This window comes from Armigeres subalbatus, chromosome 3 (genome assembly GCF_024139115.2).
Source record: "Armigeres subalbatus isolate Guangzhou_Male chromosome 3, GZ_Asu_2, whole genome shotgun sequence".
Lineage (NCBI taxonomy): Eukaryota > Metazoa > Arthropoda > Insecta > Diptera > Culicidae > Armigeres > Armigeres subalbatus.
In genome coordinates this window covers 410161140-410180008 of record NC_085141.1, presented here as the reverse complement: position 1 = coordinate 410180008, position 18869 = coordinate 410161140, and the positions used below count along the sequence as shown (strand labels likewise).

Genomic DNA, 18869 nt, shown 5'->3' with positions numbered 1-18869 from the left:
CAAAATTGGCAAATGATTTGGTCACACAATGAACTTGGACGGTGGCTATTTTCCATAGTTCCTAAAGTTTCTGCGCGAGCGTGGTTCAGAGGTGAGGACTTAAGTCGAGGCTTCATCCGCACGATGTCGAGGCTTATGTCCAATCACTATTCACTAAACACACATCTCTACAGAATAAACCTGGTCGATAGCAACCTATGTAGGTGCGGAGCCGGTTACGATGACATCGATCACGTAGTTTGGTATTGCTCGGAAAATGACGCCTCCAGAGAGCAACTATTGGATACCCTTGTGGCCCGAGGTAAACAACCCTTCCGGGATATAAGAGGTGTTTTGGGAGATCGCGATGTGATATATATGCAGGCCATCTATGCCTTCCTTTGCTTGGCTGACATCAAAGTTTAATGCCTATATTCTTCTCTTTCTCAGTTTTTTTTTGTCCGATTCTGTTTCTCTGTACCATGTACCCCGAAGCTCTGGCCATCCGGAAGATGCTCCCTGACGAACCAAAATCGAGCACGACGCCACGCAAAATCGTTTTCAACGTTCAACGTCAAACGCCCGGATGAGCAGCTGAAATAACCTAAACCCAAATCCCTACCCCGTCCGTCCTGTATTAAGTTTTTTAACCTTGAGTCGCCACGAGTATTATGGTCTATGTCCCCCCAACTAACTGTTAAGATAAGATGATATACCATGTAAAAATATCATACTTGAGAATTGCGGCTCCGCAAAGTGTCACACACGACTGAGCCTACCAAATAAATGAACTGGTAAAAAAAAAGGCCAATACACTCAACAATAAACTGGACAGTGCGTAGATGCTTGTGGAGGCGCATGGTATATCATAAATTGATATTGTTAGTTCGTTTTGCTTCGTAAACTAAACTGTGCGTTATAATTTATTGTCAACAAATATTAGAAAAATTAATAGCGCAAAGCTGTTATAAAATAAAGAAACATGTCTAGTAACAAATAACTATAAGACAGGTTCTTGCAGTTTGAAAATTCTTGAAAGAATTGGTTGATTGTAATAATGATAATCCTTTTGGCGAATCTTAGTTTCAATACATAGAATGTTACACACCGCCACCACAAACCGCTATTACGCAGGATCGTTACTGTCCATAATTCCACTATTTCATCGGTTTAGCGTGCATTGCGTTCCTGTTGAACACAGTTATGCTCATTGTATAGCATGGTCTCGAACAATGATGGAAACATCTTCTTGTTAGCGAAACATCATCCATGACACGACACACGCGCCCGCTCAGTTGCCCGCTGCGATGCCGTGTGTAGCAAAAAGCACTCTACTCTGTCTCGGGATCGCGTGTGACCTCCGTTAATGGTTTGTCATTTATTGAAATTTCGCTGGGAAGCATCTACCATTCAACATAGACAGCAACGGGTTAAGCAGAGGTGCATGCTAGTACAGTGAGGGGGAATCACGAATCCGAGCCGTTTGCTACAATCTTTACTCTTGATCGGATTTGGTTTTTGCGCTGATGTAAAGCAATTACCTCAACAATTTCCATATTGGTTGGATTGCATGACAGCAGCAGAGCAACAGTTTATGGCTGTTGTTACTATTGAATCAAAATTTGGGCAATCATTTTTCCTTTAGTGAATTGATGGCGAAATGATAATTTATTTGTTTATTTGTTTTGTCCAATATAGTGAAGAATTTTGAATATATGTTTTCGTTGGTTGAAATCTTTTGAACAATAAATGCCGATTCATTATTACTACCAAAAAGAACTAATTACATGTAACTAAAATCATAGAAAAATTTTGTTCGTCTATGGAGTTTACCTATACTTACCCCTACCACTCATAAAATAACTGAACAAATTTCATCTTACCGAGGCAAACAGCCAGGTTGGTTCACTGTTGTTTCGAAATCTCTTCAATGCTTCAATATCATCGGATTTGCACTGCAAAAGAAAAACGACAACAAGTCAATATGAATGAAAAACAATAAACTTGACTGTGGCAATAGCATGGAATAACATGGCTCTTCAACAAAGATATTTGGAGATTACGCAGTCTTCTGCAATTCATTTTTTTTTATTTAGAAGGGTTCGAAAATTCGAATCTACAAAATTTGACCATTGTCAAACATTCTTTTCCAAATCAATATGTGTGTCGTAATTTTAAAATGTTCCCTTAATAATGCAACAATTACATAAAAATGGTGTCACCGGTTAGCTTTGCGAGCAAAGGCGTATGATTGCCAATCCGGAGATGGCGAGTTCGATTCTCGGTCAGGTCTAGGATGTTTTCAGGAGGTGAACATTCTCGACATTTTGGGCATAGTGTATCTATTATACTTGCCGCATAAGATAGATCCTCATACAATGGCGAGCATAGAAAAGCTATCAACTAATAACTGAGGAAATTCGAAATGAATACTCGAAGTTGAAAAGCAGACCAAGTTTCTGTTGGATAGTAGAGCGATAGAAGAAAAAGAAGAGAAAGACATAACAGTTACAACATTATAATTTTTAAAAATTCCATTAAACCATTTTTGTAAGGAATTTCAAGAATTCAAAAGGTTTCTGTGGACATTCACTAAAATATTAACGCTTATATTAGTGTACCTGGGTATCTTTTTCGATTTCAAGTAATATAAGTTTAGGGATTTAAACGACGCTGAAATTTGAAATTTATTATTCCAAAAAGTTAAAACTTTGGTTTGGTGTCATCAGAATAAAAATCCACAAGGGGTGGCTTGGTTGGTCGTTTCAACTGTTCCTTTTTCGATCTCACTGAACATATATTTATTTCATCGTTTCCTTGACATTTTCGGTCTTGTTTGTCGTACGGAATAATTTGATTCAAACGCACTAACAAAACACTGCAGGGCACATGACTCAACCTTTGACAGTTAATATATGGGCCTGACCAAGGTGAATACAAACAGGTGTTGCAGTATGTCAGTTTCATGATTCAGCCATCTTGGATTTTTGTATGGGAGAGCCACCGAGTTTGTTTACGTTTTGCACTGAAAATGAATTTTTCACCCCCGCGCTGATCTCGCCCATCTACTGTCGAAGTGAGTGAACCCTGATATTAGGTTCTGCAGCATGACGTCACGAATGAATTCGGTTCTCGTCGAATGAACTTTTTGACAGTTCAGTAGTACTTTCCACTGACTCCGACAAGGATCGAGTCCGTGATTGGTTGGCTGCCCCCGAGTCCAACGCGAAGTACTACTAATCAGTCATCAGTTTGAGGTTAGATACAGACGCTGCAGAACCTAATAGGAACCCTGGGCCTGACGGTTTGTGGCCTGACGGCTGGTGGTTTCCTTTATGATATGTTTCCTTTTCAGCAACAGACGTTGCTCAGCCCAAAACATGTCTTAAAAAGTCTCAAACACAAAAATATCATTTTTACTGACTTAGACTATTATTAGAATTTATATAACATCGATTCATGTATTCTTGACCGATGCACTATCGTTTGCCACCGTGAACGATGTAGGGCTTTAGGACCCAATTTAGTCACTTTTTTAGCCAAAAATGCATGCTCACCGCTGAAAAAATCACAAAAATAAGATACAAATCAAATTCTCTTTCATTGCTTTGTTTTTGATGGGATGAAAATGGAAGCTATGAGTGCCGAATAGTTCCTCTATGTTTTCATAAGTTGTTAGGCCACCCCGAGCAGACGCAAATTTCTCTATAAGGCAAAACTCGAACCCTAGGACACCCCTCGTCGCTTCTTTTTGCTAACACGCGTGCTCACTGGTGAAATAAATCACAAAAATCACAAAAAAAAAACAAACCAAATTCCTTTTCATTGCTTTGTTTTTGATGGGATGGAAATAGGAGCTATGGGATGAAGTGCCGAACCGTTCCCCTACCACCCGATTTTTCTTCAGATTTTTTTTTGTAGATCAACCAAATATTTTATTAAATCCAAATGCTAAAACAAATTGCGTCAAAACCGAACCCAAAGTAATTGGTCAGGTCTAGTTCTGCTTAGTGAAATTTAGTACTGAATATCAAAGTTGAATCATCGCGAATCACAGTTTCTATAACACAGGCCACGTTCTTATGGATAACAGAAAGGGTAATTTCTCAAGTGTTGACCAACCACACGCGTTTATTGTTCAAAATTGAATTATCGTCACCCAGGACACATTTTGCAAATGGATGAGTTTTCAAAAAATCCATAAAAGCCCCGAAGTCCATCGACGTCAGGATTTGTAACACACCCCTTTTTTTGAAAACGAAATAAAAGTCGTTATGGTCTTTTTTTTTCAATATGTATTTTCTTTGTAAATTTCACAAAATGATGGTTAACTCATTCTAGTCTCAGGACCATTATTAATTTTTAGCATTGGTTGCTTGGTTCCGTAGTTATTCGGAATATACACTGCAAACCGGAACCAGGTTCGGGGTCACTGTATGATTTTTGTACTTATTGGATCTAAATCTATTATGAGGGATATAAAAATTCATAATTTTAAAATATATAACATTCTACGGTAGTTTTGTTCTTTCTGATCCATATGTGCCAATTGAAACCGGTTGAGGGGTCAGCAATCGGTTCTCGGGCAAAACTTAAAAATTAGCAAACACTATCATGCGACATATCGAACATTATGATTAGTATGTATACTTTTGTGATACTTCTATATTTCCTGGAATATAACTAAACCGATTTGAATTGTTCGATGAGCGAACCGGGAACCACATTGGAGCCAATTTTTTTTAAAGCTACGACATTCTGTGGAAACATTATACTCGCTTTTTAACGTATCTATCCTGTTTGGAACCGGCTGTATCATAAATCAGCTTAGAGTCAACTTTAGGAAATAAGCAAACACCATCAAGTGACATATCCAAATTTATGATTCCAAAAGTCATGACAGTTCATGGTAGATTTGTACTTCCTGTTACATATTTAACTCGACAACCCAACCCAACATCATCATATGGCATATCAAACTAAATGATTTAAATCGCAGCATGCGTGGAATAATAACAATGACAGTTTTGCGTGGCTTCTGTTTTGAATTGGGTGCCCTTGAAAACGCGAGTGCATTCAGTTTTAGTATTCCGGGAGGCTTGTCCTTGAATAGAAATGACATTCTGGGGTAGTTTTGTACTTTCTGGATCATACTTGGTCAGATTGAAATTGGAAAAAGAGTTTTCCGGGAATTGATCGAATGTAACATTTTGGAAATATGCTTGCAGCATCATGCATGTCGCACAATTTCAAGAGATATCACATTCTATGGTAGATTTGTTCTTTCTTGACCTTACTTTACAGATCCAACGGAATCAGAACAGAATCCAACACATGAAAACAAACACTATAATGTAGTAAAGTACGCGACGTATGCAGCAAACTACAAGAAGTTGATGGATCTAAGGGACCTGGATCGGAGAACCTTACATCATCGTTCATCAAAAATTGTGCGCACACGCTTGCTCTACCTACGTCGCTGCTGTTCAATCGCTCGCTTGTGGAAAGTTCTTTCCCCTCAATATGAAAAGAGGCGTTATTTACACCTATCCATAGATCTGGAAATGTTTATGATGTTCGAAATTTCCGAGGGATTTCCATCCTCAGCTGTCTTGTGGTGCTGGATTTCTTGTACCCGGGGGTACAGTAGAACATAATCGACGTTGACCAACATGGCTTTGTAAAGGAACGCTCAACGACAATTTGATGAGTCATCTATCTTGGCTAATCGATAATATTGAGAAACGAAAGCAAGTCGATGCGGTATATGTTGACTTCTCGAAGGCTTTCGATACCCGAGCAACACACATGTTGCAAATCAGTTATACTCATTATATTATACTCATATAAGACTAAATTTGGTCATATATGAGTTATATCAACCAAATCAACGTGAATTGTGCTGCTAGGGTAGGGTTCCTCATCAGTTAGCGGAAGAAAAACTTAAGCGAATAAGTTTCCCTGATTGGCTTACTAATTGGATTGCATCGTATCTTCACAATCGTAGCGCGTCCGTAAAACTCAGAACAGTTCGGATCCATCTTACATTACTTCAGGCGTTCCTCAGAGGAGCCATCTCGGGCCAGTGCTCTTTGTACTCTTCGTCAACGATCTAAATGCAACGAATTGAAGTTGTCTAAAATCATGTATGCAGACGACTTAACAATCTATTGTGTCATATCATCACTGGTAGATTGCTGTGCATTGCAACCGGATGTTAATACAATTTTGGATTAGTGTGGTAGAAATGGAATGAAAGTTGACGTACAGAAATGCATCGTCATAAACTTCACTCGCCTCCGCTCTCCAATTGCTTTTAACTACTTGATGCAATTCCATGATTTGGTACGTGTCTCTCAAGTCAAATACCTGGGCATCATTTTAGGAAGCAAACTTCGCTTCGCTTCGCTATTTCATCGGTGACCGCTAAATCATATGCTACACTGGGTATGATCAAACGCAACACTCGTGACTTCACCGACATTTACTGCCTTAAGACGTTGTACGTTGCCTTGGTTCGCAGTATTTTGGAGTATGCAGTGATCGTATGGATTCCGTATCATACACCGTATCATCGCGCATCGCGCGTACAGAAAGCGTTCATCAGATTCGTTCTTCGTAGACTTCCATGGCGGGATCGGCAACAGCCACCACCCTATCAATAATTTGAAAGAGAGAAGAACCTTGCTCCAAGGGCTCTTCATTTATGACATCGACTGTCCCGTACTTCGGGGAAGGCTTCGTTTCAACGCTCCCGGAAAGACGAGACGATACGCCGTAGTGAATTCTTAAGACGTTCAGCAAACCGAATGCAATATGGACAGAACAATCCGCTTGATGCTTGTTGTATTTCTTTTATTATGTTTATCATTTGTATAACTTCCATATTATTAGAGATGTTTTTAAGTCGCATTTAAGCCACATTGTTAATTATCGAGAACATCACACTCTATACCCCCAATAACGGGCTGGGCGGATTTGTATTGATTCACACTCTATACAAATCCGCTCAGCCCGTTAGTGGTGGACCTTTAAGTGGTCTTGTTGTGTAGGGGTTATCACGCCTATCTAGAGAGTAGGAGGTTGAGGGTTCGAGTCCCTCTAAGACACGTGGATTCTTTTTCGGAAATTTCATATCAATTTGTCCATTTCGAAACATGTGCTGTGCATATGCACAGCCAACATATTTAACAAAAAAATGATTTTCGTCCAGCCGAGTTGCCGAATAATATTCAATTAATTGAAATGAAATAAATCAAATTTACTGGGTAATACCGCTTGGAAAAATTTGGGCCATTAAGAGGCCAAAGTATGCTTGTATGAAATTTCTGGTGCGGGAAACAGATTGGGAATCTGTAAAATAGTTTAAGATGTTGGTTTTACCCACTTTTTTCGATATTTTTTAGAAAATACAAACCTGCTCCCACACTTGTGGAGACGCATGGTGATTGTCTGAGTTGACATTTAATTTGGAAATGCAAAAATGTAGCTTAGCAGTAGTAGGGTAAGACGGTATAATATGCCCCCCCTAAGGCAACTTCTTGATAACTTTTTACTTTTCAACGCAATTTATGCAAACTTTGTGTTATTTGGTAGTCCAGGAAGTCGCAAATGCATTGCCCGTGAGTAGTCATATAAAAATATTACAGATAACACGTAATAAAGCTTTTTTGAAAAGTCGTGAAAAATGAATTTCAAATAGTGCCTGGGCAATACGCCCCACCTTAACCAAAAACGTTTCATAGCCCTTCATTAGTATTTTATCAATCCCATAATAAAAAGGCTACAAATCCTTATGCCCTTGACATTAAAAAACCAACATAGGTCCATTTAAGCAGGTGTGAATTACATTTCAATATTTTCCATACAATTTGGAAGCAACTGCTGCAGGCTCGCTGCGCTTGTGTCCAGTTGGTAAGGGCATATCGTCCTGCCTACACTGGGGCGTTTTGGCCAGTGAAACATGTTTTCAAAAATCGTTACATTTTTGAAAATGGAGGCATTTTTATATCATATAAACCACTGAGAAAAGTTATTTTGTTGCCCAACTGAGTGTTCCAGTGCAAGTTTTGCGGATGCCAAAGTCGCTCCAGAATGTCAAGCAAACAAACATGACAAGTTACATCAAAACTGTAACTTTTTGTATTTTGCTATTATTTTCATTGTGTTATACAAAAATACTTCCACATTCACATAGTATGATGGTTTTACAAATACTTATAGGTACCAACTGATTTTGACCCTGAATTAGTTATAGTTTTCTAGAAATCAAAGGGGGCGTTTTGGCCAGGTGGGGCGCATTACACCGTCTTACCCTAATTGTAATTGTACATATGTGTCAATCAAACGTAAATCCATCAATCAAAAAACCATTGAATAGGCCAAGGCTTATCGAAAATATTAGTTTTTTTAGTGGGTGAAAAATGCTCGCTCATTACCAACGATTTCTCTGTGACCGAAAATCTGAGTGGTTGAGCATCCACTGCTCGTGAGATTGGGATCTTTGGTCAGCACTCCACAATTCATTCCCATTATTTTGAAACTTCATAGATACGTATTTCGACTTTACTGTTGAGGGGTCGAAATACACATCTTTTACTAACTCGGTTTAAGACAATTGATCTTTTTATTTGAAGCAGGGGTGTGAGTGACCTTTTTGTCAAAATTGAGTTGACGATAGCAAAAAATACTTTGGTTCTAGAGCTGTTTTTTTGGTGTCCAGCTGGAGCTACATGGTGGCTTAAATTGTCAAGACTGGACCCGAACAGAAGTTTTGCCTCTACCAGGACCAATGCTTAGAAGAACTAGTCTATGTTGGCCGCTTGAACACTATTTGTTTGAGTATTGTAGAAGCTAGTAGATTCTCAAAATTTCTGTTTTTGTATAGATTTCCCTTCTCTCTTCAGTCTATTTACCGTCAGCCTGTCAATAATTAACCACACAAATAATGGAAGCTCTAAAGACACAAGAAATGTTTTTCAAGAAGTAAAATGTTGTATTTGTAGAGAATTTAAATAAAAAATGTGCTTACGAATTTCTTGGAGCCGACACTCAATATCTAATAGCAGTCTATGTTGACAACGGGTGATACTATTGCCACCTCCAAGTAACACTTGAATTGGGGATATTATTCTGATAGTAATTATACAAGTTATGTTATAGTGCATCAAAATAATAATTTAAGAACTTCCCTTATTTTGATGTGATTAAAGAAGCAGTTGGGAGAATTGTACCTATCTTTATGTCTTCTACCAACTGCAGTGATGTCTGGTATTACAAGTTTAAATAGTCCAACAGTAAGTTTACTTCTAATTTTGTCGAATATTTCGTTCGATGTCATTTTGTTTTACCTTGTTTAATTCACCTATCACATTGTAGATTATGTTGCGTCGTTCCTGCATTTTATTTGTCTAATACTAATCTCCCAAGGTCGTTTCCGCACAGATAAAAAATCTAGTTTAAAAGTTTGGAAAATCATCTTAAAAGTTGAGCGAAGATAATGAAATTTGCCCTACCCTTTCTAATCGTTTTAAATCCGTATAAGCAAGTGTAAAATAACTACACGCAAGAAAAAGCGTTCCAAAACTCGTGAACCACCAAAAATACACCGTGATTTAATTCATGGATTCGGGAACACCAGTCACGTTTTCCAGAACGTTCCAGAAAACGTGACTGTATTCCCGAATCCGTGACTGTTGTTCCCGAAAAATACACCGTGAACTCGTTAGTTCACGAATTCATGAACGCTTTTTTTGCGTGTATCATTATATAAGTCGTGGCATAGTGAACAGACATGGAGGCTCGAACAAAATTTCTTGCAAAACATGTGTAAACAAACACACCGAACCGCAACGCCATCGACGTCGACATTGCAAGTCACATTCTTATTTTATTTATTTATTTATTTATTTATTTCATCTTCGACTGGGTCGTACAGACTACTTCTTATAAACTATATATAACAAAGCAACGTACATCGATAACATCTGCATTGAATACTTCACAATTACAAAATCAAAAATGCACAACGTAAAACAAATGAACATTACGAAATAATTGGACATTATCTAAAGAGTTCTATTATTGGGCCTCCAAACAGAATTAGCGTGATTTTTAAATTCCCTGCATCTCACACCAGTTGGCCAGCTCGAATTAAATAATGCGTTTTGACGATACTGTGCATCCACAACAACTTTGAAGGAGACATAATCCAGCGTTGAAATATTCCTCCAGGGTGGTACCAAACGAGTCACAGTTTTAACGTTTTCGGCTCCAATTGCTTCACAAACCATACATGTTATCTCTTGCTCCGATACATCATTCGCTATGTTGGAAACAAATAGTTGGACATCCGAATCAGTCATCGTATCGATAGGTTGATCTGTGGCTTTTTTCCTCAATGAAGTAAACGACGAAGATGCTAAAGGAGATGAAACCGACATTTCTTGTTGAAGCGTAGAACGGTTCCGTGATGCAGTACGAGTAGATTCAGAAGCTAGTTGCGTCACAATTGTACTGATACGTGCAACCTCGGCTTTCAAATTTTGTACTTCATCCTTCGTAGTCAGCTCGTTGAGTTCTTTTCTAGGCGGAGACTCTTTTTCGGGCGAATGCTTTCTGATGCGACCATACTCAATTGAATGCGAACAGGAATCGCACATCCAAAATATGTTTGAATGAAGACAGGCGCACCATACATCATATGATAAGCCTACGCATTTCACATGGAAGTAAGACCGATTCGTTCAAAATGTTTTGCAAGATACGACGATATCCTCCGCACGAATCTCATTTTTGCAGGTAGCGCAATGTTCCATTTCACACGATCGCCAGTTCAGCTCGTCAGACACAGAGGGCAGGTCACAAGCAAACGATAATTACAAGCTGCAGTGATGACGATGAAAGTGCGACGGAGTGATGTAGTTGTGCGGGAATGGCGATGATGGCAGATATAAATTGCAAAAAACAGCTTCTTGGTTTTGATTCGCTGCTCTTGTGATACACCACAACGTAATAACCTTGTATACGGATTTGGCGACGCGGGTATGCCGATTTTATCACAGAAAAATCACACCAAAAACAACGAACGAAGGAAGCGCGATAAAGACGATGTCTAACGTAATCACTTGACAACCACAACGTAGACTGGAAAACTTTTTTTATACTTTTTTATTTTGACAACACGATGGCGCTGGTATGCTCTTCCATGCATAACGACACTAGTGCACAGTGGTATTTTTTTATTACGCTAGCGCTGATTCTGCACGAGATAACGTCGACATTCCAAAGTAATTCCAAAATGAACAGTAAAAAGTTCACTTGTCATAAGACGAGTTAATACAATCCCATTGAATTCCACCACTTAATTGTATCTTGACAGATACGTATTTCGACCTCAACAGTAAGGCCGTCTTCAGTGTCTCGTACTTGACTCGACTTGCATCGTATCTTAACAGATACGTATTTCGACCTCAACAGTAAGGCCGTCTTCAGTGTTTCGTACTTGACTCGACTCGATAAGGCAAGTGAAGACATTCCACTAAAAAGCTCAAAATAATTTTCTTAACAAAATAAGAGAGGCGCCACGCTCCTAGTTTTGAAAAAACTTCTACTCAGTGAATCCTAATAATGCAAATTTTCTATTAATGTCGATAAAATTGATTACATTTTCTCTATATATATCTAGATTTAAGCGTAGCTACGACTCATCGCCATCAGGGAACACATCAGAAAAGTATTGCAAAAAAAGGAGAAGATCTCACTTCATTATTACTGAGGAAAGAGGCCCACCTTACTGCATTACTATTCCAAGCTCCAGGACACGACGGACGTTGGATCATATACATATCCGTAAAATCAGTGCGTCAATGCCAAATTGAGACGCGGCATTGAACAAAAATAGTCAACATGTAATACCCCCACGACAGGATATGACTTTGGTTGCCATATCAGCGCTAATGACGTAAGTCCACCCATCGTGGCAAGATAACATATCCGAGGGGAGGGTCTCTCTTCTATCTCAGAATTTCAATTTAATATTTTTCTATCCAATAGAACAGTAAACTTTTTCCTAAACAATTTCTCAAACACAAAATTTAAAAAATATCCTATCTAAATCCAAAATTTCAATATAATTATTTCATTTTATGATCACTCTATTTTTTTTTAATCTTACATTTTTTCTTGGCTGATTTTTGGTTTGCTATGAAGTTAAGACTAAGATCATCAGAACCAATGCAAAGTGTATGTAAGAAATATTCATTGTTATGGAGAAACATAAATTCAGATTCCTATCATTAAGCTATTTTCTATTCATTTAATTGCATCGACATTACTATTTTGAATTTTCCAACCTGATGCAAATCCTGATAAGTCTAAATAGTTCTCCACTCCCAATTGAAAACATTCTGAAATTTGAATGTCTCTAAAATATAAGAATGATCTATTGTGATTCATGACTTCTCAATTTCAATCTATATTACAACCTATCCTATGCTACCTGTGGCCACGTGTTGGCTTCGCTACTTCCAGTTGACGAGAAATTTGTTATTTTCCCGACCCCTTTGGAGAGTGCTAATTGGCCATAGCGGATCCTCCATGTTAAGAGCTATACCTGATAAGTATGCCGGGACATACGATCAGGGGCTCAGTCTGCAAAGCAACCGATCCACTGTGAATCGTCCGAGGCACGCTGAAGTGCTCCAAATGTGATATGATACATAGATGAATATTATCTTCAGTGCCGTCAACCCCCGTGACCTTGGCAAGGGATTACTCACATTCACATACCTACTTTATATACACCCAACCGGCGGTTGTTAGATTTTCTAACAATTATGTATAAGAATCTACTAATACCTGTATAAGAATTGGGCATAAGCGAAATTGATAGATTCTTATACAAACAATGTAAGAAAAGCTTACAATATTGTTAGATTCTTATACAATATTTGTATAAGAATCTAGCAATTTCGCATATGCCCAGTTCTCATACAGGTTTTGGTAGATTCTTATACAGAATTGTTAGAAAATCCAACAACCGCTGGTTGGGTGTATGTTTCACTAAACCATCAAAGTAACTTTAGAAAATATGATACGCGGTGATAGTTTTAAATGTCGATAGATTTATTTAACCATCGTTTATGAGTGACCCCATGAACTTATAGCATAAATATCTTGAAGCTTGTCTTTAAAACACTCACTTTTCCGATAATTTTAAGATAAAATAAACTTGCTCCCGCACTAGTGGAGACGCATGGTAATTATCTGAGTTGACATTTAATTTGGAAATGCAAAAAAATGCCCTACCAAGAAAAAAAAGGCCCTCCTAGGATTTGAAAAGTTAGTTAGCAGTGATATCAATTTTAAACATATAGCATAATGAATTATTGAAAAAGTTTGAAGACAAAAGTGTTATCTCCCTTTCAATTCCCTTCAGTATCCGAGAAGGATTTTCATCAGAATCTCATAGAAATTGGCAACAGAGTCCGACATTCCCGTTGCAATTCCTGGAATATTCCTGTTCAAACTCCTGGAATATTTCCGTCGGAATTCCTTGGAACATTCATGTTGAAATCCCTGCCATATTCCCGTTGGAATTCCTGAAATATTCTCGTCGGAATTCTTGGAAGATTTTCGTCGACATCCCGGGAGGATTTGGAATTCCTGAAATACACCCAGGTTTTTGTACACGGCTTGGTTTTGGTCGTTTAAGACCTTTAGCGTCAATGAAACAATGAGTTAACCCCCCCTGTGAAAGTTCACGTTTACGAGAAATTAATGAATTCCAACCGTGTAAAAAAAACAGGGTGTATTCCCTGCGGACTCCCTGGAACCCTTATGGAACATTCCTGTCGGAATCCCTTATGGATTGCAAAAGAAAGATAAAAAAAAGCACGTGCAGGGTTTGAATCAAAAGGAGAATGAGAAAATCTCTCACTTATCATGTCTTTATACACTCAGCATACCGTGAGAGACGTTTTTCGGTAGTTTTTTTTTTTTTTTTTTTTTTTTTGTGTAACCCGTTGGCAGTCTCTCGACTCAAACTCTACTCCGGGTCCATCCCTGTTATTCCCCACGGTAATTAAATTTGCTTCTATGAGCCTCTATTTTAGATCAATAACAGACGTTCCTAAGCCACGTTGCTCAAATGGTCACTGTTTTAGGCCTGATCCAAATAGTTTTATTAAATAGTCCCCTTCAATAACATGATCACTGTTTTCACCATTATAACTATCACTCATCACTCCAACTTAACACTAGGTCTATTCCCTGTTGATCCGGTGATTAAATTTGCTTCTACGAGCCTCTATTTTTGATCATTAACAGACGTTTCTAAGCTACGTTGCTCAAATGGTCACTGTTAAGGCCTGTTTTAAATAGTTTTCTACAAAATAATCTCGGTAGTATCACTTATTATCGTTTTCACCACCATACTATCATAATTACTATTGTCCCTGTCATCACCAATATCTTATTTACAGTCATGAACACACACACAATGAATCGATCTTCGAGCGCTGTTATATATCATATAAGAACCGACACTTCTACTAGCTTTCATTGGACATGTACCGAATATTTTACATTATTTCTAGTATAATTATAAAATAATTCCCACTTCTAGCACCTCAACTCAATATTGATTTTCATTCTTCATACTCACTGCAAACATGTTCCCATCCCAAATCAACTCTATCTTTTACCTAGCTTCTTCTGTCACTACGTCTACACCACCAATACCAACTTGTGTATAACCTTTTCACTAACACTTGCATAACCACACAACATCACCATTTTCATATCAACAACCACTTTTTTCACAATTTCATCGAGATCAGCAATTATCATTACTATCCCTACTACAATGTTAACGCAAACAAAAACTAGTCAGTCATTTTTTTTTCTAAATTTGCAGTTTCCATCAAACAAATGAAGCTCAAAAAATAATAAGCTTAAAATCTATCGCGAGAGTCAGAGAAAACTCGAATAGAAGTGCATTTTGAAACAATAATAACGCACTAGATTTTGATAAATATGACTCGTTTAAAATTTAGTTTGGAATCTATTTAGTCTATTTACCAGGCCACACTTCAGAACCGTGCGCCCAGCAATCATCAACAATTCTAAACTTAACAACATCGAATACTGTTGCTATGGGCCTGTTGGTCTTCAAAAGCTTCGAAATCGCCTCCGAATAAAATTCAACAGGTAATAATTTTACAGACATTTCTTGAGCTTCGAATTTTTGATAGGCTTAGGAAGGCTTATAATAGATCTTTATGTCTATGGATCTACTGTTAATCTAGTCATAATTATGTCGAATGTTTCGCACTGTGTCATTATTACTCTGTCTGTCTTAGTTATCTTATGTTTCCTACGTTATTCATTTCAATTCTATACTCATTGTAGATTATGTTACGTTTTGATGTCAGTTCATTGTCTCTATTGCTAAAGGTCACCTCTTCTCAGGCGAGTATCCTAGTTCAAGCGTATAAGTAAGCACCGCTTAAGAGTTAAGCAAACGTGAAAAAATGCAGAATGTCTTGATGATATTTTCTACTGGTTAATTCCTACCTAGCTATGTTTAAGCGTGGCTACGACTCATCATCATCAGGGAACGCCTCAGAAAAGTATTGCCGCATAGCAGAGATCATTATCACTGATGAAAAGGACCTCTACCTGTCTGCACCACCATTCAAGGCTCCAAGATACGATGTCCGTTGAATCACATGCACATGCGTAAAATCAGTGCATCAATGCCAGATTATATGTGACGCGGCATTAAACAAAAAATAGTCAACATGTGATATCACCACGACATGATATGTCTTTGGTTGCCATACCAGTGCTAATGGCGTAAGCCCACCCATCGCGGCAAGATAACCTATCCGAGGGGAGGGAGAAATAATGTAAGACAAATGCTTGAGAATATCATTTCAAGACCAAAGTCTCAAAACTACCCATACGCTGCTGCAAACAAAGACCCAAACGACGACCCGACAAATCCAACAGCTCTCCCATGCAAACCAACACCATCAACACGCACGCGAGGGTCTCTGCTACCTGTTGACAGTGCTGGTCCGCGCGAAAGCGCCACAAGACTCCCGAAATCGACACTCGAGCTCGAGTCCCCGCCCACAAAGACAAGTCACTGTTCAAACGAATGTTGCCTTAATTGACTCCCCCATCCCGGGCACAGATTCTTTCCGAAGGATACTCAATATAAGTTCCACCGGGACCGGGCCAAGCACCAGAGATTAAGGAAAATCAGATAATCCAGCATCAGGCGTCTCGCGTCTGTTATTTAAGCAGAGAAGATGTTATAGGTGATATTCTCAATACGGCCGTTCAGAATGGTTCAGCGGATGTAAATTATGGATCATTATTAGGTCTTGTAATTTTAAAAAGCGGGAGAAAATCTTTCAATTATCATGTCTGTATACACTCAGCATACCGTCATAGACGTTTTTCGGTAGCTGTTACGATAATGAACTGATTCGGGGGTCTACAACCCATGATAAATTTCTTTCAATAAGTCCCATTACAATTTGTTTTACACAGCTGTGCGAAAAAATATGGTCCCCAACATAAAATGAGCGAGAACAAAGCGTTTTATCAAACCCCCTCGGTAGGGGCCGCCTATTCGAATCAGTTTTTTTTCAACTTGTATACAACTGCGATTACTTTGTTTTCATGGCTTGTTATGATTCGAAGAATCGGCTGCTTTGAGCGTAATAGGGAGAACGGTCCAAAATGCACCCCTGGGGCAAAATGGCCTTATTTATTATATGTTTATTATATGAAAAGATAAAGCATTTCGCTGCGAAAGTGGAACAATCGTAAAAATTATACGCTTTCATGAATTCTGAAGAAAACCATCAAGCTCGAACTGAAATCGATCTAGATCGTGACGCTGCAATTACAAAACGATTGACAGTTCGAAAAAACAACAACCCGAGTAAGATCGGGCAGGTTCGTCTAGTGCTCTGTAAAGATGAAGTTAAAATTACTTTGATAAATTACTTAAAAGAAGAATAAAATATATACACTTTAATCCTTTATTTTCTTTTTTAATCGCTTGTACTCCATCGTGCGTGTGGTTATGGTGGTTTTCCAGTATTTTGTAGGAATGTGAGATGGTTTTGAATCTGGATTTCAACGTGTTTCACTTACATCATTATAGAATGGTGCATTTGTTTTACATATCTGGGTCTCAATCTGCTACGGAATCTGCGTCTTAATCTGTTAACTGTTTCTCTACTCTTATAATTGTATTCAGTTCTTTGCCAACTTCCCAAATTTGGGAAATGAGCTTTGATATTGACTCAATCCCCTGATTATAAATATAACCCCAGCCCGAACAAGGTCCATAGGTAACTTATTCGCGTGATACTGCAAATCACTTGTTTCGAGAACATTAATAAATTATGTAAAATTTATGTTATTTGATCTTTACTTGTATTATGAATTTCATTGAAATCTGCTCATAGATTCCTCCAAATTATTCAATATAAAAATCCAACTGTATAAAGCCCAAACGTCTTTTTTGCGGAACACTGCACATAATATCTCACACCTGCTTCTTGTTTTAGCAGGTCTGGCTCAGCTAATTAAAAGAAGATTGATTGCACCCGCAATTAGTTTGGATTTTTATCTGGTCGATGTTTTAATTTACTCGATTGGGTCATTCCTTTCTCCTTCCTATGTCTGTACTGGAGAGAACTTACCACGGCTAGTTGGAGATTATCTCCTCCCAACTCCAGTTTGATCTTCTTCAAACTGCCCACCATACCGGTGCAGGGGCCGCACCAGTCTGTGAAGATATCCATAACTGCACATGCCGTCGGAGAATGGCGGTGCCGGGGGTGGTAAGTTGTTAGTATTTATCGTTGCTATAGGATTGAATCGAATTCCCAACCTACCCAACAGACCATCGCGTTCCAGGAATTTCTCGAATTCCTCATCGTTGTTGATTTCCGCCTGTAACTGCTGGACTCCTCCTTTCTTGGCCATTCTCGATGTGGCACGTGTGCTTTACGAGGGATACCGGGTAGTAACACAGCACGCACTTTAGCAGTAATTTAGAAACACTGAGAATTTTGAACTTTGCCTAGAAGGTGATCAGACGGAGCAAAAGCGAAACTGTGATTCGATTCCCCGCGGTCGTCGGATAGAATGAAATTACGCCAAAATAAACAACCGCCGATGGTGTCCTAGGATACCGGAACATTGTCCTTTTCGCGCGCGCTCGTAATTTTATGAGTACTCTGACGTCATTGTTTAGAGGTGGGTGGTGCTGGTGATGATTCTGGAAAGTAAATAGAGCTTCATTGTCGATGATATAGTGCTATGTAAGTACTCTCAGGTTTGCAGCTAAATTACTTAAAGCTTATTAATACAACGATAATTTGAAAGACGGTGAAGGTCAAACTAGTTCTGATATTTGGCTTGCAGTCAGTTATTGATGTAGGTTCATTGAGAATTGGTTGAGGATTCATGTTCAGAATGGCGGTATGGTTATTGATAGTTAGTCGATTAACTAAAGTGTATCCAGTGATTCTTGTGACCTATGCAATAACCAAAATGTGTACTGCAGGATGACTTGAATATATATAGTTTGTCTCTATCTTGAAACAAATTCAATAGTTACTATGAGCTCGCTAAAATTCGATATGGCATTGTAGGCCAGAGGCCAAATGAGTTCGTCTACAGCATTGAGAGCTCTTAAATTTGATCTCGTAAGTGCTGTACTCTGGAATGCTCTTCCAAATAATATTACAAAAAGCGAACTAGACATTCACTTAACATTAGATGAAATTCCTGTTGCAATTGTTTTTTAGGAGCAAACATGATTGATTCCGTAGATTGACCGGTCTTGTTCCACCTTG

General features: G+C 38.5%; 1 protein-coding gene across 1 annotated transcript in view; it reads right to left on the bottom strand.

Annotated features, from left to right (window-relative positions):
* Window positions 1–18163, bottom strand: part of LOC134227157 (uncharacterized) — a 48325-nt gene extending 30162 nt beyond the window's left edge. Inside the window, exons 1-3 of the mRNA XM_062708460.1 lie at window positions 17904–18163; window positions 17709–17812; window positions 1863–1934 (exon numbers count right to left, since the gene is read on the bottom strand). Of these exons, the coding sequence (XP_062564444.1) occupies window positions 1863–1934; window positions 17709–17812; window positions 17904–17994 (267 nt within the window). The 5' untranslated portion in view covers window positions 17995–18163. The remainder of the gene's footprint in view (window positions 1–1862; window positions 1935–17708; window positions 17813–17903) is intronic.
* Window positions 18164–18869: the final 706 nt, after the last annotated feature.